The following is a 26650-nucleotide window of genomic DNA, read 5'->3' as shown; positions in this document are numbered from 1 at the left end:
CTCATAAATTACTAGGCACATATCCCAACTTTTAATTCCATGGTTAGGACCAACAAAATAGCCAAGTCTATGATAGTATTTCCAAAACAATTCATTCTCATATTGAGGAAAATAAAAAAAAATTGCTCTAAAATTACTAGCATATACATGGGGTTCACAAAACATATGAGGTAATTCATGACTCATGTAAAATTTGGGAGGATTTGATATGATGCATCAAAACTGTAAACATGAGAATCCCAAGAATTATGAGTATGTTTTAAAGAAATTTTAACTTTTTTCCTATAAAAATACTTGTACGTTAAAAAAACATAAATTTTTTTTATATAAAATAACCAAAAGGTAAAGTGAAGAATTTCTCCTATAAAAATAGAATTATATCAAAGGATGAGATTTAAAGAAACTCAATGATCTAATCTTAACTGTCCATTGTAAAGAAAGAGTGAAAGAGTAAAAACAGACACAAAATCAGCCGGTTAGCCCTCGCACGCTGCACCTCCTTCTCGCACGCTGCACGCCTCCCTTCTCTCTCCAATCTCCATCGACATTCATCTCCACGCTGAAGGAGGAAGTTCAGGTGACGCTAGCTTCAGCCCACCACGATCCCGCACACCACGACAACGACGCTACTCCAAGCGACACTGATATCCTTCGCCACACCACCACCTCACTTCGGTGCCGCTCATTCTAAGGTAACTCGACGCTAGCTTCAATGATCTTTTTGTGTCGTTGTTTTGGATATTGTGAATTATGGAATTCAATAAGGGATGTTGTGGAATTAGAATGTTAGAAGCTAATTACAGTAGTTCAGTTCTTAAGTTCAGTTTCTAAGTTCAGTTCTTAAGTTCAGTTTCTTAGCTCAGTTTGCGATTTTAGTTTCTAAGTTCAATTTGCGATTTTAGTTTGTGAGTTCAGTTTGCGATTTTAGTTTGGTTTTTATAGATGCAAGTGTGTATTCAGAAGGTATAGGTGGACTGGGACAGCTGCCTGTTATTATTGCTAATGCTGGTGTGATACTCATGTATTCTAGATGGCCTTCAGCATTTGTGATCATCCTCGGTTAAGTTTGTTAAGTTCAGTTTGCAAGTTCATTTTATAAATTTAGTTTGCAAGTTCAGTTTATAAGTTTAGATTGCAAGTTCAGTTTATATGTTCAGTTTGTTAGGTTTAGTTGTAAGTTCAGTTTGGGTTAACTTAAATATTTGCTAAATAGGTTGCATTTATATTCTAGAGATGTGTAAATTGTATTAGTTGTTGTGGATTTGTAGTGATATGATGATAATGAATTTGTATTAGTTGTTTGGTCGGGATTGATTCGGAAAAAACTTTTCATGTTGACGTTTGATGTATGGTTAAGTACTTTTAGGGATATATTTTGAGTTGGTATTTCTTGTTCACACAAAATCTTCAAAGAATGCATATAGGTAGCTGGAAGTTGGAACTGAATTCGAGCGGGAACAAATTTCGAGTTTGATCTTTAACTAAATTCGAGTTCGAGCTTGAAACGAGTTCGAGTTCGAGTTTAGGTTCCGAGTTCGAGTTCGAGCTTGAATATTTGAAATTCGCGAGTTTTTGAGTCGAGTTGAGTTTGGGTATGAGTTTTCGAGTTCGAGTCGACTTTAGTCAAACTTGAGCTCCACTCGCATCTTTGCCCCCCACTTTCAAGCCCATGCCCATTCTTATGTGTTATCAACTTATCATCATTAGGACAAAAACCTCTTGAAAACCTTCTCCGGTTCTCCTTAAAAGTTTAAACCCGACGCCAAAACTGCGCAGTTCGAAAAATGGAGAATAGCGAAGAATCAAATAGTTGTAGTAAGAAATGGAGAGCAGAAGAAGCCATTGCTGGAAATTCCGAAGCACTTGAAGCTCTCAGAGAACTCATCGCTTTTCCTCTTCTCTACTCTTCTCATGCTCAACATCTCGGTCTCAAAGTATTTCTCTTTCTCTCTCTTTAAATTCATTTCAATTTCTAGTTTCATTCTTTTTCAATGTTCGATTTTTTTTTTTTCAATTTTCGATTTTGTTCTCAGTTTTCGATTTTGTTTCTCAATTTCTGAACCTTTTCAGTGGCGCCGTGGTTTGTTGCTCTACGGTCCTCCTGGAACTGGGAAGGTGAGGCAATTATCTTCCTTAATTAAGTTATTTTTCTCCGGAATTTGAATATTTGGTGTATGATGTAAGTTTCAATCTAATTTCTCATTTTATGAAAATTGTGTGCACAATTCTTGGTATTAGTAGTTGTAGTTAAGATTGTTATGGAAAGAGCACATCTAAATTGTTTGATTGTTTGCGTGTTTCTTGTTTTGTGCTTCGTCTTGGGAATCACGGCTTGTTTGGTAGGCAGTAATAAATAATACTAATGGTAATGAATTAGTTTGATGATGTCCATTGTACTGCACGTTTTCGTACATTGCTATTACCATCGGCAAATTATGAAGATACTCACGTGTGAGGATGGAGTTCTATTACTATGTGCATTGACATGAGATTTCCTTTACAATATTATATGCAAATTAATTAACATTACTCTATCTCCTACTAGCCACCAAAAAATCCGCGAGGGTACAAAGATGTGTTGCAACTAGTACTTAGAGGTTCCAGACATGAAACCATCTCGAAAGTAGTAATTTTGGGGTAATTATAGAGTAAGTCATGAGCAACTCACAGCTGTGAAGGTGTTGTCACCTGAGCAAATGATTTGGTGGTGGGGATCGTCCTACGGGCTTAGCGTAGCTTTATGTTTGGAACGAGGGAAACCCTATATTATATCCCCTTGCTTCATTTCAAAGAATGAAGATACTGAACTGAATTGTATAATGTCGATTTATCATTATATTTGTACGATTCATGAGATAATGCTAGTACTTGAATAAGATTTGAGATAATTAGTACTTGAATAAGAGTTGGAGAAAATATTACTATAAGAGATGTTATATAGCTGCATTTATAAATTTTTTTGCTCAAGTAATCTATTGCTAGTCGCTAGAAGTAAATGAGGCTAGTAGTTTTAAATAAACCCCCGAAGATTCAAATGAGTGATCTATTTCATGTTTTTTTATAACACTTTTGCGTTTCATTTGCATTGCCAGACAAGCTTGGTACGTGCAGTGGTCAGAGAATGTGATGCCAAGCTAACTGTTATTAGGTTTTCCATCTTCCTTTGGAGCTTTTTTTCGCATAAAAAATATTATTCCCCATAATTCTTTACAGTAAAAATGTGCTCTCTTGTGGATATGTCATTTCCTTGCTGTTAGTTGGTTCTTACTTGCACTTGTTCTGGCTGCAGTCCTCATACTGTTCATAGAGCACATGTTGGAGAGAGTGAGAAAGTCCTCCGCGAGGCTTTCGCTGAGGCATCATCTCATGGAATGTCAGGCAAGCCTTCTGTCATATTTATTGATGAGATCGATGCTCTCTGTCCTCGTCGTGCTTCTAGGTACGTGACACAGATGAATGCACTTTTCATGAACTCAAATCTAGCATGTAGGACTTTAACTATTATTAATGCTTTTTTACATCTATTTTTCGTCTTCTAATTAAGCTCCTCCTAGTAAAACAGACATAGAATAGGGGTAGAAAAATGGCAGACGTGAACTTCTATTAAAAAAAATAAAGTTCCAGGTGACTTGCTTTCTCTATTTCTTTTCTTTTATAAAGGTTTCTGGAAGCTTGATGGTTTTCAGGATTGAGGTGGAATATGTAAGTGAAAACTGAAAAACCTATTTGGATTCGTGAGGCCAAGTGTTATTTTTTTTTTTTTTCCAAAACCTGAATAGTATCGAGTTTATAGATTTATAAATTTGTATTCTCTTATTCTGCAGATAAACAAAAGCTTTTTTGATAGGCCAAATTTTTTGGTTGTGTGCAAAGGAGTACTTATGAGGGTTGCATGAGGAGGCTGTTCATGCCTCATGACTTATATGTGTAGGAAAGTGCTTGTATGAAAGTATGCTGATATAATATTGATTAAGATAATAAGATAGCATAAAACATGCTTTTCATGTGGATGCTGGTTGTGGTATTTTGCACAAGCACTTGATAATTATCCTAAGTTGCTACATGCAGAAGAGAACAAGATGCTCGATTGGCCTCCCAACTTTTTACTCTTATGGACGCAAATCGGCCCACATCAACTGCACCCCAATTTGTGGTAGTAGCATCAACTAACAGGTTGTTCCCTACTCTGATATCTGTACTATCCTGCTTTGTACTTAAATCTTCTTCCCATATGATAACCTGTTTATTTTTATGCTCCACCTTGAGCATCTTCCTGGGAAATTACTATCAACTGTCTTCATAATGCTTGTAACTGATATCTATTGCCATACTGGTGTTCAGATCAATGCTTTTCCTTATGTTGCTGGGTGAAGTTTATCTATAGAATAATTTAGTTATATTGTTATTGTTATTCTTGCTGAATTTGAGGGCAGGAGGATGCATGTCTAGATTTTTATTTTGTCTTTCTGATAAAATTAAGAAAAATTTGATTATAATAATCCAACATTTGGGCCGTTCGCTCAAATTAATCCCACCTTTTGATTATTTTTTAATGATCCAACCTTTTAGCATGATATGCTCATTTTAGACCTTGAGGCTGGTAACCTGCTGAAGTTGTAACTTGTAATATTAAATATTTTTGTTTTTTTCTTTTCCATTTTTCTCTTTTCTTCTCGGGTCTCTCTCTTACCTCCCTTTCTCGCGCTCATCAGTCACCCCCACGCCCCCTTTACCAAAGGTGGCAGAACCATCATCAGTCACCCTTCCCTCCTCCCAATTCTCCTACACCCTCGCTAAAACCGCAGTCGCCCAAATCCTCAAATCCACCGGCTTCAAATCCTCCAACCTCTTCACACTCGAAACCTAACTCGCAGCACCACCCTCTTCCTCCAATCTCTGTCCACCTCCGCCGCCTCCCACGCCTCTCATCTCGGCCGCACTCACGCCAACATCTTCTGAGACGATGTGGTGAGAACTGTGTGTGTGGAGCTCATTTGAGTGAATTGATATGATGAATTCAATTTAACTATGGAAAAGCGAAATTGAAGAAAATCGATTCGAGAAGTGATGAGATAAATTAGTTGAGGACTGTAGTTGGTCAAACAGATGATCATAAGGTTGCTAGTTCGAATTTGGCAGGTCGGAAATCGTTTGCTTCTCTTTCTTGTATTGATCTCCTGGTGGGCTGTTTTGTAGCTTCCAACATGATTTTTTTTCCGAAAGATCAATATAGTCTATGGCTATGATTCTAGAAGGCATGCCTCGCTTAGTCTATGAGACTATTATTTCACTGTTAATCTGGCTGATGCTTGTTGTCTCTGCAACCTCTTTTTGATGTTATTGTTCTTTTTGTCAAGCATGTGACTGTAAGTTTGTGAACTTTCTTTTGTCTATTTTGATGCCTTGGATCTCTCTACTATTCAATTAAGAATTATCTTTAGACTTCATAAAATAGCTTAGTTTCTCAGACTTTTTCCTGGAATTAGTCCTCAGTTTGCAGCTTCTTGTTTTCCTTACATGCTGAAGATGATGTTTTCTCGTCTGACAACATGGGCGTCAGCATAAGAGTTTACTGAGGATTTTGGAGCGAAATTATAATTATTAACATCCCACAGCCTATGCAAATCGGAGATTGATGGAATGGGGTGGTTGGCAGTGGTGTGGTGGGGCAGTGTCATGGTAAAGGGTGATTCAATTTGGGTGGCAGGGCAGGCTATGCAGAGGTTTGGTGGTGGTTGTAATGGCGCTGCTGTATGGTGGTGGTGTGGGGTAAAATGGGGGTGGTTGGCAGTGGTGGTGATGTTGTTGGCAGTGGTGCCTTGGGGGTGGTGTTTGGTGGTTATTTATTTTAGTTAAGTTAATTAAAATTAAAATTGATTAACTAAATTAGAACAAGACAAGTGTCCAACTAACCTATCTGCCGGTGACCAACCTATTTCAACACGTTAGGGTTAAAAATAAGCAGATAGTGCTAAAAGGTTGGATAATAAAAAAAGGTAAGATTAATTAGAGCGAACGGCTGAAAGGTTGGATTATTAGAATCAATTTTTCCTAATATGATTGGCTGTCTCTCCACATAGTAGATTGCAATAAAGACAACCATATATTTATATGTTTGCTCTTTTGCGGTGTCATATTTTGAGGGCCCCTGTGTTCCTGAGTTAATCAATCTTGTCCTGGTTCTGTATCCTGGCAAAGTCTAGGGAATTATCATTCATTTTTCTGTCATTGGTAAGCTCAAGTGCTCAAGTCACATGTGACCTCTGGTTTCAGTGTAGTTTTTTTGAAAGCTGTGAGGCATCGTTAAGCTGTATGTTGCCACAGATAATGCTCAGTGTGGATGTTGTTTCTTGATCATATAGTTGCCTAATTATTTATATCTAATTCATGATGGAAGCTGGATCTAGCTTCTATTTGTAGTTTGTACCGCTTTATCTTACGTGTTTTCATATAAGAGCAAAAGGCAAAATATGAAATACAAATGAGGCTTATAAGAAGCTGATAATGGAAATGTTGGCCTAATAATTTATTTTACTTTGTGTTCTGTTGATTGTCTGGTCTGTTGTTAGTTGTTCGTGATCTGCTTTACAAACTTGATCTTAATTATCAATCCAAGATGGAGTTGAAACAAGATGGACACACTTATCACTGATCCTTTTTTTTTTTTCTCACTTCAGCATTTCAGTAAATTTATTTACATGTTGTGACTAATACTATGTTGCTAATATCCGAAGGATTGATGCTATTGATCCAGCACTAAGAAGGTCAGGACGTTTTGATGCTGAATTTGAGGTGACAACCCCTAATGAGCATGAGCGCCTTCAAATACTGAAGGTAAGCTTGGATAAAGAAGCTCTACTTGCATGGTCATATTGTCTAGATCAACAAAACAATTTACTCTCTGTAGAAACCTCTTGCTATGGTACCTTCACCACCAAGCTGTTATTTATGCAGGTTTCTGTTTTTGCAGTTGTATACTAGGAAGCTTCCACTTGATCCTGGTATTGACTTACAAGCAGTAGCTGCATCATGTAATGGATATGTGGGGGCTGATTTGGAAGCTTTATGTCGTGAGGCAGCCATGTCTGCTTTGGAGAGATCAAAAGTTATTGTAGAAAATGATGGTTTGTGGTGCATCACAATGGATGATTGGAAGCTTGCAAGATCTATAGTTGGTCCAAGCATAACAAGAGGTGTCACAGTTGAAATCCCTAAGGTGTCTTGGGATGATATCGGGGGATTAAATGATTTGAAGGTCAGTATACTCGAAGAAAGAACTTTTACTTTCTGCTTGGTAGGAATTCTTCTTTGAGTGTAGAGGACTAGAGGTGGATGTAGGTATCTAGCATAGTATAGAACAGGAAGATATCAAGAAGCACGAGTCCAGTAAAATTGTGAACAGATTAGTGAGCTAAGCAGAGGAGAAGCATATGTAGGACTATTAAGTAATTAAACTGAAGCTTTGGACAAACTATACTGCAACGTCACATATAAATTAGCAAAATTCGTCGATGACTCTTGCAACGTATAAAAAATGATCCTAACAGGCCTCCTACCTATGTAGTAGGGTACGCAGGGTCGAACTAGAGGGAGATGGTTAAACTGATATCAATGAATTAATATACTAAACTAACAAAACTCATTGGGTAGTGAATAACGACTTGTTTTGAACTATAAGCAAATTAGACAATTATATTTACAAATATATAAAAGGCGTAGGATCGTGATTCATAAATGTATGCAATTCGGGATGTTAAGGAAATATGATGAAAACCTAATAAGTTGATCTATCACCTACCTCACATTTCTTTTGATCGTTGTCGCTTTGACAAGGATTGATTTGCCCATTGTTGAAAGCCAATATGGAATTTCATCACCCGGTGCACAACTTGGTAACTGCAAATGAAACAGTTATATGAATCAAATGAATATCAGGGCTAGAATCATGATTGATTATGCATGTAATTTGGAATTTCAAGGAAATATAATAAAAACCCAATAATTCAATTCCTACAGGGCTCTTCTGAATTATCTCAACAATCACATCCCTTAATACTATCATGATCGCTCTCCCTTTGACAAGGATTATTTTGCCTATTGTTGAAAGCCAATGCGAAATTCATCGTTGTGTGCACAACTAGGTCACTGCAAGAATGATAAACAAGTTTGTGCCAATTTACAGACTAGCATGAAAATTTAACAATAAGAGATATATTAAACTAATAAGTAATTGAATTATCAATCCCTCATAAACATACATAAATATCCAAAATCCTAATAATCAACCTACTTCTTCATGACTATAAAAAGCATAATTGAATTCGATGTAGAAATCATAATAATTAAAATTATAATTTGAATTTAAAATAAATAAAAGCAATGATCAGTGAAGACTAGAATACACTTATTTGATTTTAACCCTAATTGGTGATTTTCTTCCATTGTAATTATAATGAAGCATCATTAATCTTTGTTATCCATAATTGGTGATTTCTTTCATTCTTTCCTTTTTTTTTTTAATCTATGTTTCTATTAGTTTTATTTTGATTTGTATCATGTGTATTAATTAGGAGTTAAAATTGAATCTAATTATGTTTCCATAGTCATAACTCATAAATGAGTAGCTTATACTTACTAGGTTTTGGGCTATATATATATGCTAATCTAGAAGCTACCGGAAACTTATTTAATAAGTCTTGCAATTAACTAGTTGTGCGTTAAAAGATGAGTTATGACTATGAGGGACGTGATTGTAGAAAGAATGCAAATGAGCCCTATATAGATTGACTTACTAGTTTTTTTTAGTATGAAAACCCGAATTGTATACATAGTGATTCATTGATGTACTTATAATTTAGATTATTTCATTAATAAGTACATAATGATTCTTGTCAGTTTAGTTTATTAATTCAGTGATCTTTGTTGAACCATCTCCTTGTGGATCGATCCTCCTTGACATACTATATGCTTCCGTCGTTTTTATTTAGTTTTGTTCTTGTTCTTCCAGCGTTTTTATTAGTTTTGTTCTTGTTCCACTCTGACTTTTTCCGCTATTCACATAACCAGTTTTGGCCTTATTTTTAATATATATAAAAAACATTGTCATGTAAGATGTTGGATATGTCTCAATATCTATTTTCATAATAATACATTTTTGTAATATTTATTGATTGGTAAGTAAAGACATGAATGGTCAAAGTGGAACAACTAAATAAAAAGCAGAGGGAGTATTTAGGAGGTCTTGCTAGGATTATTTTAATAGCTTGCAACAGTTCTCATGAAACTTTGATTCTTCATAGATCATTTTAAATCAGAAAAAAGAATACAGTCCATTACTATGAAATATGAATGGCCCTCTCCCTTCCTTAGACAATGTTAATTTATAAAAGATAATACTATTCCTAGATAAACAACTTACTACTTTATCTATCCTGTTGACTAAGAGAGCTAGTAGATGCTATTATAATCAACCTATTAATCCATCCATCATGTGTTAGTATGCATAATTGGGTTTGGCACGAAAATTAAGATCCAAGAATCATTTAGTAACAGATAGAGATAACAAGTAAGAGAAAGTGTGCAGTCGGAGAGAGGATATGTAAAAGAGTGTGGGAGAAGAGACGTGAAGTTGGAGAGAGAGAAAAGGTAAGACTCGTAAGAGAGTGCAGGGCTGGAGAGAGAAAAGTTGGGGAAAGCTTAGATGAAAACAGAATTATGCAAAGTAATTTGGTTTACAATAATTGGTAAGTATCAATTATGGAATCTACTTCCTCCTTTATTAGTCACTACATAATACATATAGCTTGAGCACATATATTAGGCACTGGAAAAAAGTAGAGACTACAGACATATAAGACATAAGTGGTTCCAAATACCATGTGAAGAGTAGACATGTGAAGCCAAGAGGGAAAAGTTACCAAAAATGGGTATGTACTGATTACGCCTTCTGGTTTTTATTAGTTTACCCACTTTCCTTTTTGGGTTGCCCCTTATTAGTTTACCCACTTTTTTTTTTCCTGTTTTAGGAATGGTCCCGCAAATTGTTTATTATTTTCTTTACCTTCTTACTCTACTTTTCTTTCCCCGCAACATTAACTTCAATATAATATGCCAATGAATTAATATTTTTTCTTTCCTTCTACGACCCACATACCTATTTCTCTTAAAACTGTGCCCAGAGAAGTGGGTAAATTAATAAAATACGGAGGAAGTAGTATAGAACTTTAATAAAAGGAAAATTTAGTAGTTAATAAAGAATAGAGGAAGTCTATAGGAAATAGGGAGTAGTAACTAACAAAGGGGTAGCTGGATTCTTTTCTCAAATTTTGGTTTAAGATGTTTTAGAGTTATATGTAAAAGCTATATGGGAGTTATAGATTACACCTATATGGCTATATGTAAACATAAAGGGTTCTAAAATGGTGAATGAACAAGATAAAGAATCCCTCTTTAACAAAACGAACTGTTTTTTAAGTTTTTTGTAGGGCTGGCATGGACATTGGGCAGAATGTTTCAGGATATTGGGCTAGATCTCATTGCAATCTCTTACTCTCTCTTGGTTATGCTCCATTGCAGAAGAAGCTTCGGCAGGCAGTTGAGTGGCCTATTAAACATGCTGGTGCTTTTTCAAGGATGGGTGTATCTCCTCTTCGAGGAATTCTTCTGCATGGACCTCCTGGATGCTCGAAAACTACCCTTGCTAAAGCTGCAGCTCATGCAGCACAAGCTTCTTTTTTTTCATTGAGGTATAATTTCTGTATCTTAGATATGTAAGCTTTTATACAGATAAACTTTTAGCCAATGCCATTTTAAGCCAGACCATTTCAGATTCCTGACTTGTTCTGGGTCCCCCACTATTAAGTTTTTTTTTAATATATTAGTATTATTTTTTCCAAGTGTCCTTTTTAATTGCATCTTGGATTGGTGGATACCTTTGAGAGAAGGGTTACCTAATTCTCCTTGCTCCTTGTACCTTGTCCAAAAAAAAAAAAAGAGAAAAATTTGGATCTTGGATGATTATGCCTTTTTTGTTAAGACATTGTGCATACTTCATCATATACACTTGTTTACACTTCAAACTTTTAATCTTGTCCCTTCTTTCAGTTTCTGTCAAGGCTTTGCATGTTATATTTCATATTTCATAGTAGCATATTTCTACATCACTGAGTGGGCGTCTTTTGCTAATGTGAGATTGACTACTTGACTCGAAGCAAACACAATTGCAGGTTTATGTCTACATATGACCTGTTATATAAAATGGGTTATGTCAAGTTTGAAGATTGAAACTGTAAAACTAAAACCAATCTGCTTTAACTCTTTAGATTATTTTATTTTATTTTAGGCTCTTTAAGAAGTTTAGAGCTGGCACGAAGATGGACCATAGTTTCTTCGAAACTCTGAACACATGCTTTCCGTAGAAATTTTTTATTATACATATTATTTTCGGTCAAATAAATTATTTTAGTATAATAAATACCTACGTTACTTAGACACTGATTGAGTGTCTACTCGGGTACAGGTATCCAAGTGTCTGACTCGGCTATTTTGTAGAAAAAGTCAAGTTTTTAGCTTAAAATGAAGTATCCAAGTAAAGTGTCGTGTCCGACACGACACGACATCCCGTTTTTGAGGTAAACGAAGATGTCGGAGTAACACTGATAAATATTGGTAATGGTAGTGTCCGGTCAGAATTAACCTTGTAAGCCAATCTATGAACTGGTAGGTTTTCGTTGAGGGTTTGCCAACTTGGTAAAGTGTCGAGTGTCTACACGAACACAATTCTAACCACACATCACTTATTAGCCATATGCCAATTCTACTCTAATGTAATGACTATATCGTCATAGGAGGGCTCTGACGAGGACAACAGATTCATGAGTATTCTTTTTAAATTTGTTAATTAGAAAATGAGATTACAGATTTTGTTGGCAATCTTGACCAAGTGCAGCATACATGAGCCAATAATGGAGTGGCCTAAACCTATGCATGTGTTAGGTAAAGGTTTGTCCTGAGAGGAGGGTTTGTAAGGTTTGAGCTTGTGCTTCCAGTTTGGAGGCCGATGTCTTTAGCTGTCTTCTGAGGTGCCAAGTGCTAATGCTTTCATTATGTTTCTGTCTTGGCAAGTGGATTTTTATTCTTCTTTCAAAGGAAAACCATAAAAAGAAGGAATTTCCTTTGAAATTATTATTTTGTATGATGCAATACATTTGTGATTTATTTGGTGCAAGTACAACCAGAAAGGAGGGGTTGTGGATTGCTGATTGATCAGGTTCCTTCCAGTTTAGATGTTGATGCCCATTGTTGTACTGGAAGTGGCTAGGTGGACAATTCCCTATAATAAATGTCTTTTGCCACGTGAGAGAATCCAGTCTTCTTTCCAGAACAAACCACTAGGAACGTTAATAGCAACTTTGATTTTGAATGTGTTATGTGTTTGCAACGGTGGTCCATTATGTTCGAACAGGAACTGGAAGTTTTAACTTTTTAGTCCATGTGAATGGTTGTTGAGGGCTTGAGGATATTTCTGTGAATATGTTTTATCATTGTTACTTCTTGATATCTTGGGTGGTAATTGCCTTTTTCTAAACTTGCCATGAACTTGCTGTTTATGATTTATATTGTAACAGGTTCTCATTTTAATAATTGGTTCACATAGTGGTGCAGAATTATATTCAATGTATGTTGGAGAGGGTGAGGCGTTGTTGCGGAACACTTTTCGGAGAGCACGGCTAGCAGCACCAAGCATTTTGTTCTTCGATGAAGCAGATGTCATTGCTGCTAGGAGGTTGGTAAAGTGTCTCATTCACCTTGGCTCAGCGTTTGTTTGAAATTGTATCAATCTACTGCACCATTGTGTCCACTAGATTACTTCACGCTCTCATCATATCAACTGGGGCTAGCGTTACAAGCAATGTTTTTCCCCTTCTTTTTGATTCCTCCTGCTGGTGATTTGGCACTCCTCTCCCTTCATAACAAACTGCATACAGAGCTAAGGAACCTAGCTCCTATAATTAATTCAAAACTATTTTTCCCATAGACATGAAAGGGTGGCCCTTGGAGAATACGACTACACCATAACCAATAATCTGAACCGGCTCTTTTGCTGGGACAAGCTATGTATCTGGCTCATCTTATCTTGTCCCTATTACCTACTCATTCAGATCAGCATTCCCTATGGCTTTGCCTTGTACACTTGCTCTCTCTCTCTCTCTCTCTCTCTCTCTCTCTCTCTCTCTCTCTCTCTCTCTGTGTGTGTGTGCACGTGCATGTTTATTATTATGAATTTTTTGTTGGGAAAGACCTATTGAAATAACTATTTTGTTGGGAAAGACCTAATAAAAACTTTTTTGTTAAAAAAGACCTATCATAATACTTCCCTTTGTTACTTAAGACCACCTCAATGTTTTCCGGCCAAAAAGTCAATTTCCTGACATTGACTTGTTCCTCTTTCACTAAACGGGACAACCGAATTTTTTTTCTACCCTAATCCCTTAAAATGGGAATCAAGAGGAAAGGGGTTTGGTAGCTTAAGGGATTAGGATAGGAAAAAAAAAAGGTTGGCCCCATCAAGTGAAAATGGGAGGGGAAGAAAAGTCAATGGCTGAAAATTGACTTCTTAGTTAGAAAACGTTGAGGTGGTCTTAAGTAACAAAGGAAAGTATTACAATAGGTCTTTTTCAACAAAAAAGTTTTTATTAGGTCTTTCCTAACAAAATGGCTATTTTACTAGGTCTTTTCCAACAAAAAATTCTATTATTATTATTATTATTATTATTATTTCTTTTTTCTGGTGTTGATCGGGGGGGGGGGGTTGATGCACCTCTACGGGGATACAACAATTGACATGTGAAGTCTTAGACATTGGATTCGATCCTTGTAGTTGTAGTCTTGTAGACAGTTTTCTTTATGAACTACTAGTATAAAACAACGCAACTTCACTGAAGAGAGGTTCGTAGCATAAGATACTAGCTTCCAAGACAATGTTCGTCTCCTCACTGATCTATATTCACTGCTGTATGATATGGTCATCTGGCTATCAGTTGTTCATGCCATCTTAATTTGAGAAAATTCCTCTTCTTTTGTTGATTAAAGCTTTTGTACAATTGTTTGCCTTCGTCTTCCCACCTTGCTGTGGTGCCTAGTGCGGAGCAGATAATTATAGTTGTATAGGAAATTTTGAAAGAAGTGATAAGCTAAAATATGAACTCATCCTGCTGTAACAGATGCTAAAGGCTGGCACTCATTCTTCCCAAATTCCAGATATGCTTGCGTGATCAAATGTGATTTGGCCTTCTAGAAATCTATTTGTTCATTGTGGTTGTATCATATGCTTTGTACATATCATGTACTTCATCTATTGTTTAAAGCTTGCAAGGCATAATTTTGACCATGGGTATTTCTAACTATCTATTTAGTGTAAATTATAGAAAATTGATATTTTGTACATATATATGAAGATAAATCCAACATCATAAAACACTTACTTTTGTTGTATATATTAGTCATAAATTTCCGGTCAAAGTTGATACATGAACAGTGCAAAAGTTAAAATGTTGCAAACCTTGCAACTTTTAAAAAGTAATGGAAGTATTAGGAACTTAGATATGAGCTTTTGGCTTTTGAAGTGTCTTGTGAATATACTTCCTCCATTTCTTTTTAAGTGTCACAAAGAGAAAGTGGGGGTATACCAAGGAGCTTAGAGAGAGAAAGTACGGGACCACTTGTTTAACCAATTGAGGGTGATAGTTAACTCATTAGGTAGGTAAACAATTAAATAGGGGCAAAGATGTAATAAACAACAAGTTCTTTTTACCACTTTGAGCTATGTGTCACTTATTGTGACACTTCCCTTAAAGGAAAGTTGGTCACTTCAAAAGAAACGGAGGAAGTATACCTTAAGTCTTTTTCAATGTTTATATCTTCGGAGTTTTTTAACGATGATTTATTTCCAGAGGTGGGAGTTCAAGTGGCAATACTTCAGTCGGAGAGAGACTTCTATCAACGTTGCTGACTGAAATGGATGGGTTGGAGCTGGCAAAAGTATGTTATGGCCTTGGACTATTTATGACTGTTGTCACAGCAAATTTTTATACAGCGAACCTACAATTTCTTTTGCATATTGTTCATCTTTTAAAAGACTAAATTTTTTCTCGTGTAGGGAATACTTGTATTGGCTGCCACAAATCGACCTCAAGCAATTGATCCTGCACTTATGCGCCCAGGTCGCTTTGATTTGGTAAATCTACTTCATCAAACATTTCCACAGAAACCTTGCATTTATGATTTCATGTCAGTGTTTGCAAATTGCTAGATGAAATTCTATGGAACGTCGTGTGACATTAGGCTACACATTTACATAGTCCTATTAGATGAAATGGGACTTTTTGGTTGGGCCTTGAGACCACAATTCTGAGGATCAGGCTTCTTACTGGGAAGAGAAACTGGGTTGGGATGTAATGAATTGCGGAAGCGATTAACAAGAAAGAAAACAACAAATCTAAAGAGCGGAATTAATCCATTGGACATATGTACATGTCCCTGTCAGTTTGATACACATTCGCAGTTGTCTCCAAAATGAATACAAAACATCAGATGGGACATTTTGGAGTTAAGTACCATTCAAGGACGTAAAGTTTACTATTTTTTAGTGTTAAGGACCTAAAGTTTACAATTTTTTAGAGTTAAGAACTCTTGGACGATAGTACAGTCAATTAGTATGGGAAAAGAATAGGGAAACTAAAAAAAAACCATTATTCATCAAAAAGTGCAAGGACCTAATGTTTTATAGTAAAAAAAATTATCAAAAAACTATAGTTGATATGAATTGCCGAAAATGCAATTGTAGAAAAAAAATATATCTACAAGACTATCATTCTTAGGTGCTCCTGGAAACACCCAGTAGGCCAGTAGTATATGCTCCCAAACACTTTTTTTCCCCATATTTGTCACATATTTTGCTCAAATGAACAAAATGTAATAAAATGTGATACGGAGCACCTAGTTATAGGTGCTCTCATGAGCACTATATTAGCTTGTATAAGACTTGTGATACTTTGAACACAATCAAATGATGTTCTTCTCTATTCCAAAACTTAAAAGGTTCCCACAGAAAAGACAATTACGATTTAGTATCTTCTCATAGTAGCTTACTTGACATCTATTTATGAAAATAGTTCTTGTGCTTGCAATGTCCTGATTTAGCAACCATAATATAGAACCTCTTTTTTATTGTTATAGCACGCCTTTGTTTATACATTAATAAATTTGAAGGAGACTTTCCATTTGAAAAAATCGAGGAGATTAATAAAAAAAGTCTCCCATTTTTGTACAAGTAGAAAGCTGTAACCCCCCCCCCCCTCCTTTAGACACTCATAGCTACTCATCTATGATGTTAGAAGCAAGATAACAACTCCTTTTGATACTTAGCTAATCTTGCATGGACCTGGTCCACACTAATATTATTATGGACCAAAGCCACCTATATGACATAGTGACAATTTTAATTCTTCATATGGTAACATTTTAAAATCTAAAGTTACACTAATTTATTATTATCTAACATAGTGACAATTTTTTTTTCCAGCAACTCTTTCATACATTAGTTTATCATAATGAAATTTTCACTTCATGACATTTTTTCTTACATAGTCACCCTTTAGAATCTATATTTACTCCTATTTTATATCTATTTTCTTATATATTGACTCTTTTTTCATAAATCACATGAATTAGCATTAGATCCACACTAATTTAGTATGGACTAGGTCCATGTAAGTTTTTTACTTTGATACTTCACTGTAAATAAAAAAACTCCTTTTGATACTACAGAAGAGAAGAAAAAACAATAATGCTCTAGGAAGTTCGTAGTTGCAACATTACTTCGAAATCCATTTTCACATCTCATGAAGATAGAAATCAATGTAAAGGTGACCAATTGTGCACACTCCTTTCACTTGGGGTTTACATCCATGGGTTATTCCAAAAAAATGGTGTTTAACATTAAGTCACCATTTTTACACTCTCCTTTGACTTGGGGTTTTAGTTTTTTTACATATGAATGGTTTTTTGAATTTTGGTATTAATTACTAAATTATAGAATTAAATGTTAGGTCCTTGTAATTTTTTGATGAATAATTATGTTTTTTTGTTTCCCTTTTCTTTTTCCCACACTAAACGACTAAACTAACTGTCATCCAAGAGGAGGTTCTTAAGTCTTAACTGTTGACTTTCAAACATTAGATCCTTAACTCTGTAAGTTAGTAAACGTTAGGTCTTCAAATGGTACTTAAACTCGGACATCTTGCTCCATTGTTTTTGACTTGCTTGTAGCAGCTGGAAGACTAAATTGTTTAAAAAAATTTGTAAAACTTTTTCTCGTTGCTGAATTTTGTATCTGTGCAGGTACTCTATGTACCACCTCCAGATTTGGAGGCTCGATATGAGATATTGCATGTACATACAAGGACTATGAAAGTGGGACCCGACGTCAATCTTCAACGAATAGCAGAGGACACTGATCTTTTCACAGGGGCTGAGCTCGAAGGCCTTTGTAGAGAAGCTGGAATAGTAGCTTTAAGAGAGGACATATCGGCAACTATTGTTAGTGATCGACATTTCGAGATTGTGAAGAAGTCCTTAAAACCTGCATTGACAATGGAAGTCATTGATATGTACTCAAGATTCATGAAAAATTCAGCCTTGCAATTTGACCAAGATCAGTCCAGTGCTGAAAAACCCAGTAGAACCACAGAAAAACTCTCTGTTCCTGTGAGTAGATTGACAATTGGTATTGTAAGCTTGTTGGTAGTTGCTGCTGCTAAGTTTTTGCCCTGGTGTATAGACCGAGGCGTGCCTAAAGCAGCAGTTACCTGAAGACTACGCGTCATATGGCATCGTCCTTTTAGCTTTGTTCGAATGAAAGCATGAAGGCACCAGGAGAGACTAATCCTGTCGTGCTTGAATAGATCCTGGGTTAGCGCCATTTAGTCTTCAATTTACCCAAGTTTCATGCTTGTCAAGGCACAATTTTGACCATTAGATTTTTTAATATGAACTTTTATTATTTTTACATGATAATTAAATCAACCCAAATGGCCTCAAAAGCTCATTGTGGTTCATGCCCTCCATAAAATGATAAAAGTTAAAAGGGTTATTGATGAGTAGTATTTTCAGATTCTATTTACAACTTTGAAAATAAGCATTTATGATCATCTAAGATGTACCTAATTCTTTGATCAAAGCGTTGTCAAAAGAGGGGGCAATATTTGACAACAGTTGAAGGCAGCTATGGTGAATTCTGACCACTAAAATTATACTCTTTTTGTTTAAAAATAGAGTTTTTTGTCAAAAACAATCTTTTATAAGTGTCATTTTGTCAGAAACAACCTTATAAAATTTTTTTTGTCAAAAACAACCTTTAAACTCAATTTTTTTGTAAAATCAGACCTGGTGCCTATTTTCCGGCATTGACCGAGATTTACCGGCATTGACTTTATTTTTACCCCTCCTCCCTATCTTTTATTTTACTTGGTATTGACTTTCCCTCCAATTTCATTCTTATAACCCACCCTATTTCAAAACACCACACCACCCTATTTTTCTCTCTCCTCTCTTTGCAACCTACAATTTCATTCATAGCAAAAGATTCTTTCTTCCTCATTAATGGCTTCTTCCTCAGCTTCTCAAGGTCATGATTTAGCCTATTCTTTTCATGCTCCACACAAACCAGCCTTGCCTTGATGATGTTGTTATCAGTGGCTAACCTATGCTTCTCTGCAACAAGCACATTTATGACTTCTCTTTGCCAATCAGTTTGGCCCTCATCAACCCAGTCAAACGTTTTACACCCCCTTTGACCTGTTTCATGGTTGTAAAATTTGCAAGCTCTAAACTTTCTGCCTGGGTTATCATGAGTGCATGATGTCCTTGTTGCAACTGCAAATCCACAACCGCATTTCACCATAGCACTACATTAAGTTCAAAGGAATGTCCCAATTCAATTGATAAGATAAGCCCTAATTCAATTCAAAAGATAACCCCAAATGTTATGAACAAGAAGAAATTAATTGAGATGAAAAATCATAAACTTACCAATTGAAGAACCCTAATATAGAGCACACCAGATTTAGGGATTTTGGTTGGGGAATTTTCGAATTTGGGGTTAATGAGGAAGAGAAAGAAGAAGTAGTTAAATGAGGGTGGGTTATAAGAATGAAATTGGAGGGAAAGTTAATACCAAGTAAAATAAAAGAGAGGGAGGGGGGGTAAAAATAAAGTCAAGGCCGGAAAATCTCAGTCAATGCTGGAAAATAGGCACCAGGTCTGATTTTACAAAAAAATTGAGTTTAAAGGTTATTTTTGACAAAAAAAATTTTATAAGGTTGTTTTGATTTCGAAATTTTAGATCTGGAAGTTTTGATTTCGTGATTCCGGCGAGAAAGAAACCGCCATCGTTTTTGCCGGAAGAAGACGACGCCTTATCGACAGAAATGAGCAGCAACAAAAGTAGCGCAACATCGCTGGAAAAAATGGCAGCGAAGCACGCGAAAGAGGAGAATACGCGGAAGAGGAAGAGGAGAGAGAGTACTCGGAATTACGAACGTGCCCCTGAAGTTCCAATTAATCACGTAAATGTCCATGAGTGGACTAGCATATGTAGATATTGAACTTGCATATCTGTGCAATAGCACATTACAGTACCATAATTAATTAGAAACCCAATTCTAGAATGGTTATAAGATTTATCTAATTTTTGTTACCAAAATGGGTAAATGGAAAACAACTTCTAAAATTATATATTCACAACATCATTTGCAATAACGATCCTAAATGTATAACCCATCCATGTCTTTCACGGCAACAATTCAAATGGCAAAATTAAATATTATTTCCATTCATTAAAAAAATTTATATTTATTTTAAAATATACGTACTGATTTGATTGATTAGATACGTACTCATTTGGAGAAAAGAATGCATATATATTTCATCGGGTGCATACTCATTTGGGCTTTGGTGTACATTGAGCTATGTACAAATAAGATCAAAATTCGTAAACATTCTCTTACGCGTGAATTTTCTATTCTAAGAAATTTAAAAAAATGAGAATTTAATTTGGAACAACCATATAATTGTGTTTAAATGTATACTTTTTCCGTTCTGAAATTAGTGAAACATTTTTTTCCAAAAGTTCTCATATAAAAGAGAGAAATGTTTCACTTATTTCAAAAAGGAGAGAGCGTTTTTTTATGAACTTGGTTTATTGGTAAAGATTTGTATCTCATAACATCTAGTTGTGGATCAAACGTCAGTAAAGGCAATTTTGGATTCTCCAATAATACTTTTTTGTACTAGTTAAAAAAATTGGAATCTTTTTCCTAGATATTGTCAATGGGAGTTTTAATTCCCACTTTACGTCAGAGTTACAATCATTTTCCTGCATACTGTCCACGTAGAACAACACAAGAAATTTTTTAAATTTTTTTAATTTCGGCAAAACAAACTAGTATGTGTATTAGCGGTTAACAAGGAAAAACCGATGGTGTATGTGGAGTTAATTCTTAAATGTGTTAAATCTACATCGTTTTCCATTCTGGTTAACAGGCAACCTTCCATAAAGTTCTTTCCTTCTAGAGGCTTGCGGCAAGGAGATACTCTATCCCCTTTCCTTTTCATTTTGTGTGCTGAAGGTTTATCATCTCTGTTGCGTGATGATGAAGCTAAAAGAGAAATCCATGGTTTGAAAATTAGGAAGAAAGTCGATGATATATCTCATCTCTTTTTTGCAGACGATAGTTTACTGTTTACTTGAGCTAATGAGGAGGAAGTCGAAAAGGTGCTGGAAATTCTATCAACCTATGAAGCTGATTCGGGTCAGATGTTGAATATGGAAAAATCGGAGGTGTCTTTTAGCCGAAATATTGAGCAAGAAAAGAAAAATATGCTTCAGATGAAGTTAAATTTTAAGGCTATAAATGAGCACGATAAATATCTCGGTCTCCCAACTTTTGTGGGGGGCTCGAGAAAAACGTGTTTTTCAAAGTATTCAAGAACGGATCCTGAAAAAGTTAAAAGGGTGGAAAGAAGTTTTCTTGTCTTAAGCAGGGAGAGAGGTTCTTCTCAAAGCCATTGCTCAAGCTATCCCAACCTATGCAATGCGGTGTTTCAACATCCCTGTGAGTATTTTGAATGATATTGAAAAAGTGTGTAGAGCTTTCTTTTGGGGGCAAAAAAAGGATGAGCGAAAGATGGTGTGGGTGGCTTGGGAAAAAATATATGCTTCAAAGCATGAGGGGGGATTAGGGATGAGAAATTTAGCGGTGTTTAACAAGGCAGTGCTCGCTAAACAAGTCTGGCAAATCTTGAAGTACCCGAATTCTCTAATGGCGAAAGTGCTCAAAAACAAATATTTCCCGAAGAAATCTTTCATGGATGTTCAAGTTTGTCCCCTGGCTAGCTATACATGGAAATCTATTATTTCATCAAGAAATCTTTAAGCCAAAGGTTTGAAAAAAGTCGTGGGCAATGGGTGTGACACATCAATTTGGGATGACCCGTGGATACCATCTATGCCACGGTTTCAAGCCTTGCAGGGTGTGCGCAGTCCTGATGCGTCGAAGATGGTTAATTATGAGTTGTTGAGGGAGGGAGGGTGGAATAAGGAGGAAGTGGTGAAGTGGTTATCACCGTGGGAGAGCGTGGCAATTTTAAGGATTCCCATTCCCTTGAGACCATGTGAGGATAAGTGGGCATGGCATTTTACTAAGCATGGCCACTTTTCGGTTCGAAGCGCGTACTTCCTGGAGTTAAATGAAAAAAGGGGCGAGAAGGCGACGAGCTCAGAGGATAGGACAAAGAGGGTATGGAAGCTTCTGTGGAAGACGAAGGTGCGAACTAAAATCCGGAACTTTGGGTGGCGTGCTCTCCACCAAGGTCTTCCTATGAGGGAGAATTTATATAGAAGAGGTTGTGCGGTTAAGCGTGTGTGTCTAATGTGTGGTGACGTGCCACAGACGATTCTTCACTCGCTAGCATTTTGTCATGATGTAAGGCAGATGTGGCGAGCCTCCCCATTAAGACTCGACGTTCGGGCGAAGGAAGATGAGTCCTTGATGGACTGGGTTTTGAACTTAAGACTAAACCATGACAAGGAAGAGTGATGGGACATTTTTTGGAGTATTATGTGGGGTGTGTGGTTGCGTAGGAATGCATGGGTCTTTGAGTTAAAGAGGGTGGGAATCATGGATGTCATTCAGCGTGCGGTGGGCATGGTCGGGGAATTCGCTAAAGCCCATGAAGCGCGTACCATGGAGACCATGATTGATTGACCATGACTGATCAAGGAGGAAGCAAGCTTTGGAAACCACCAGTGGAAGGGCTCTACAAAATCAATTCGGATGCTGCCATTTACAAAGATCGAACTGCGGGGCTAGGAGGCGTCATGCGGGACGCGGCTGGGGAGGTTATGGGGGCAACGTGTATGCACATGGCGGTGGATTTGGAGGTGGATGAAGCTGAAGCGTGTGCTGCTCGTCACACATTCAAGATTGATGTGGAGTCAGGACTCCGCAATATTGTGTTGGAATGTGACTGCCTCAAATTGATTTTTCATCTGAATCATAAAACGCGAGATGATACAAGCTTCGGCAACATCGTAGATGACATCTTGTGGTTAGGAGGCTTTTGTTCTAGCATCTCTTTCACCCATGTGCGTAGAGAATGAAATAGAGTAGCACACACTCTAGCTCAAAGTAGTAAGGATTATGGATGTATGCGTGTATGGATTGAGGAGGTGCCACCTGAGGCCGTCGCTTTTGTATTCTCGGATTTGGCTTTAATGAATGGTTAAGTTTGTTTTCTCGTCAAAAAAAAAGGAAAAACCGCTACTGTTAGTAGCGGCTGACAAGGAAAAAACGCTACTATTAGTAGCGGTAAACATTAATAGGTATGTTCCATGTATTTGCTAATGAACCTCGAGGATTCACAATCAACCACTTTTTCTTTCTTGTTATATTCATTTGATGATACTTTGGATGAATCTTGAGCTTCAAAATGTCCTTTTCGCTTGGAGCTCTTGCATTTGATGCACACAGCGCAAGAATTTCACATTGACCATTATATTTACCCTAATATAAACAGAATGTTAAATATGCGAGTTAGGCGAGGGAAATAGACTGAGGATGGGTGCAACACGAGTATTGGCAGGCGATGGTGTGGTGGGTGGCGCAAGATGGTCGTTGTAACAGTCGTATTTTTGAGCAGGTTCCATTAAAAAATAATTATATTTTATTATCTTAATTGTGTGTCAAATTATAGTAAACCATCTTTTAAAAAAAATGAATGAATGATAAAATGAAGGAATCCTAAAACTTAGTCAAAATCCTCTTAGCATTTCCTTCTTCGTGTCACTTTAAATAAATTGACACCACAATAAGTTGTTGTCAAATTCTCAAAGCAACACTTAAGCATTTCAAAAAGGCAACATGCAATATCATGATCTAAAACTCTCAATTCATCAAACAATTTCAAAAGAAACAGAAAGGACTCGATGAAGATGGAATTCCAAAGCCCAAAATTTTTCTCTCTCTCACTCACTGTCCTCCTTCTTCCTCTGTTCTGTCCGTCGAATTCAAGCAAGATGCACTCATTTTTTAGTCTTTGTTCCTTCATCAAAGTTGTAGATCTCTTTGAGTGATTGAATTTGTTGTTGATATGAATTGTTGTGAGAATGGTTAATGATTGTGACTACTGAATAATGTGATATATCTTCTAGTCTGAAGTTCTCTTCCTCCCCAAAACACATTCAGAAAGCTTACTTATAACTTTACAGATACATACTAAATCTAATATCCCAAATGATATATTGCTGGCTCCAATAGTATTATAAATTCCCAGCGTATAACCAAAGTTTCTTCAAGAGGATATCTAAAGGTGCTTCTAAATAATATAATTTAATTATAATTTGAACTTCTTCCCCTCGCAAACACTAACACGATATTTAGTTTATGGTAGGAGAGGTGTCCAGTTCAACCCGAGATGGAAATCAACGTTGTTGAAAAATATTCTTATAATGTATGATTTTATCTATTGAGAGATTTAATTGGTTTAGACTTTGAAGTTGTATATACTATTGTGGGTTGTCGTATCGTGGCGAAAAAAGAATTGGAAGTGTATTTTTGAATTATATTTTGCTGCAGGTGATTGTGTAATCAAGGTTAATCAATGATAAATTAAAGTTTATGATTGTTAAGGATAATTAGCGAGCAGCTCGAAAGTGCGGGTTGTTACAGTCGTGGTGTACGTGGCAGCAGTACGGCGGTGTCGTGATGATGCGATAGGTGGTATAGGGGGGTAATTTGAAAAACAGAGGAGAAAGAGGTTGATGAAGTGCAAAAATAGGTAAGCTTGGAGGGTATTTCCGCGAAGGTATGGGAATTCCGGTTGGGGAAGATGGTGGAAAGTAAAGTGGTGAACTGCGGTGGAAAGTAGGTGGAATTTGTAATTTGTTGATCCGTCAACTCTGTAGTTTTTAGGGGAGTAATATCACTAAGTTTTCAATTGATTTGCAGCTACGCATTGACCTCTTCCCAAAGTAGCGGTTTGCATTAACCGCTACTCAGATTAGCGGCTTACTATAGGTATCCGCTACTTTGAGTAGCGGTTTGTAAAATAACTTGTTTCCCTCGTGGTGTCTTACTTGGATAGTATGGAGGGAAATAATTTTATGTTTGACGTAAAATGAGAATTAAAACTCCCTTTAACATTATATAGGGAAAAAATTTTAAAAAATTGTGTTATTTAATATTCGCTTTGCAATTGATACGATTAACAACGATGTAAATTTGTATTCCCTTCGAGTTTCATTGATTTGTTGGTTTGAAATCTTTGAATAATGAGGAGTCTTGTGATCTTGTCCAATGGTAAAAACCTTATTTTTTAGCAGGAGAACTATATCTTTATTGTAATTTTATTAGTTAATGATCACGTAAAACACTATTGTTACATAATTAATACAAAAACTAACATAAAATCAAAAGGGGTGTGCCAAATACAGCATAAAAAATGCTTAATACATCATTTAATATTTTATAGAATTTAACCATGGTTAATTTTACCTTTTTTATAGTTAAAATAAACATGAGATGCTTTTATAACTTCTTATTTATTTATTGTACCTAACTACCATTATAGTATAACATGTTGTACCTAACTACCCATTATAGTAATACAGTAGTATATAAGATTACCAACATATCATAGCATATTACAATATTAGCCTTTTTTCCGAATATATAATAAAAATAATAACAGCAGTTCGGTGCGTACTCAATTGTGTAATTTCAAAACTATCGTCTATTCAAAGTATAGTAAAAGATTTTTTTTTCTTTTCCGGATTAGGAGGTCATTTGTCCTAGATGACCCCCAAAAGGAGGTCATTTGTCATAGATGACCCCCATGAGGTTTTTTTTTGTTATGGATGACCCCCTTTTATCATGTTTAACTAGTTATTAGCCCCGAGCTATGCCTCGGGTAAGAAAAAATTCATTTATTAATATAATACTTTATGATAATAACACTAAATACAACTTAGCCTAGTGGTTAAAACTTTTTTTTTTTGAGGGGAACTAGTGGTTAAAACTTTAGTATATGTACTTGAGGTCTCGACATCAAACCCTATACTACGCAATTTCTAAATTTTTTATTGACATGGATTACATGAACTAAAACTCCATATGAAGAAAGTCACGTGGCACAGTTTCTTGTTTATGTACGCCTTTTAATCTATATATATCTATATAAACCTAGAGAAATAAGTTAGAGTCGTCATTCTCTTAAGGCCTCACGCCATCTGTCAACAGGCCTCAAAGCATGAAACCACTCCACTGCCATGTGTCTTTCTCTTGGTTATACATGCTGATGTGTCAATCACTAAAGCCATGCATATAAATTTCCTTAAATCACGCCCATAATGCACGATATTGATTGGTTTCATTTTTAGGAAATCTCAATTAATTTTGTTTACTTTTTAAAACATTACTTGATTATGGATTTCGTTCAAATGCAATCAATTAATTACTATTATATTGGCAAACTTCTTTGGTATAAATAGTGCTCACTGCTCATACACAAGTTACACTTCATATCACAAATCTCCGCAAAAAAAATCCAAAAAGTTCACGGAAAGAACAGGAACACTATTTTCACATCATCATTTTCGATTTATGGATTCTCCCAAGAAATCATGTTCGATTATTTTCACATCATCATTTTCGTTATATATTGAGTTATCTTTCATCACTTCATCATTTTCTACTATCATGTTATTGCAGATAAATCGTGGCCTTATTACAAATTTTTAAAGACATATACAACAAATTGATACAAAATAATGAAAAAGGAGCACAAAAAATCAGTCTTTACACAACCACATTTAACAGTAAAAAAAATATACTAAAACCTTACCAAATTATAATGGAATATAAAAGAAATTTGCACGCAACATTGAATATCAAACTATTTTTCTATTCCATTTCTTGATCTAGAAATTTAAAAGCTTGAAGATGTGAATTTCAGAAAATAATTCGAACCCATAAATTCGTCAACATCGGAAGTGACGTGCATGATCAAAATGCTTATAGTTTCCCCAAATCAA

General features: G+C 35.9%; 1 protein-coding gene across 5 annotated transcripts; it reads left to right on the top strand.

Annotated features, from left to right (window-relative positions):
* Positions 1-436: 436 nt before the first annotated feature.
* Positions 437-18067, top strand: LOC104895778 (cell division control protein 48 homolog B). Of its 5 annotated transcripts, none has more exons than XM_010682374.4 (13): positions 437-692; positions 1777-1934; positions 2071-2115; positions 3093-3148; positions 3290-3439; positions 4069-4173; positions 6735-6834; positions 6971-7255; positions 10576-10745; positions 12656-12784; positions 14952-15039; positions 15158-15235; positions 17401-18067. In XM_010682374.4, exons 2-13 carry the CDS (start codon positions 1785-1787, stop codon positions 17869-17871), a joined length of 1827 nt encoding a protein of 608 aa, XP_010680676.1. In that variant the 5' UTR covers positions 437-692; positions 1777-1784; the 3' UTR covers positions 17872-18067. The 5 variants fall into 5 exon arrangements, with proteins under 5 accessions (XP_010680676.1, XP_010680675.1, XP_010680673.1 ...); XM_010682373.4 differs by having other exon boundaries at positions 1708-1934; XM_010682371.4 differs by having other exon boundaries at positions 1425-1934.
* Positions 18068-26650: the final 8583 nt, after the last annotated feature.

The sequence above is a fragment of the Beta vulgaris genome, chromosome 6 (genome assembly GCF_026745355.1).
Source record: "Beta vulgaris subsp. vulgaris cultivar EL10 chromosome 6, EL10.2, whole genome shotgun sequence".
In the NCBI taxonomy this organism is placed as follows: Eukaryota; Viridiplantae; Streptophyta; class Magnoliopsida; order Caryophyllales; family Amaranthaceae; genus Beta; species Beta vulgaris.
The sequence above is the reverse complement of the archived record's forward strand: the minus strand, read 5'-3'. Positions and strand labels throughout refer to the sequence as shown.

Bases quoted from the DNA above. Each gene is read 5' to 3' on its own strand.
- LOC104895778 (XM_010682374.4), top strand. From the start codon at position 1,785: ATGGAGAATAGCGAAGAATCAAATAGTTGTAGTAAGAAATGGAGAGCA. The intron at 4,174-6,734 runs GTTGTTCCCTAC...TAATATCCGAAG, and splicing joins GTAGTAGCATCAACTAACAG to GATTGATGCTATTGATCCAG. The intron at 6,835-6,970 runs GTAAGCTTGGAT...CTGTTTTTGCAG, and splicing joins AGCGCCTTCAAATACTGAAG to TTGTATACTAGGAAGCTTCC.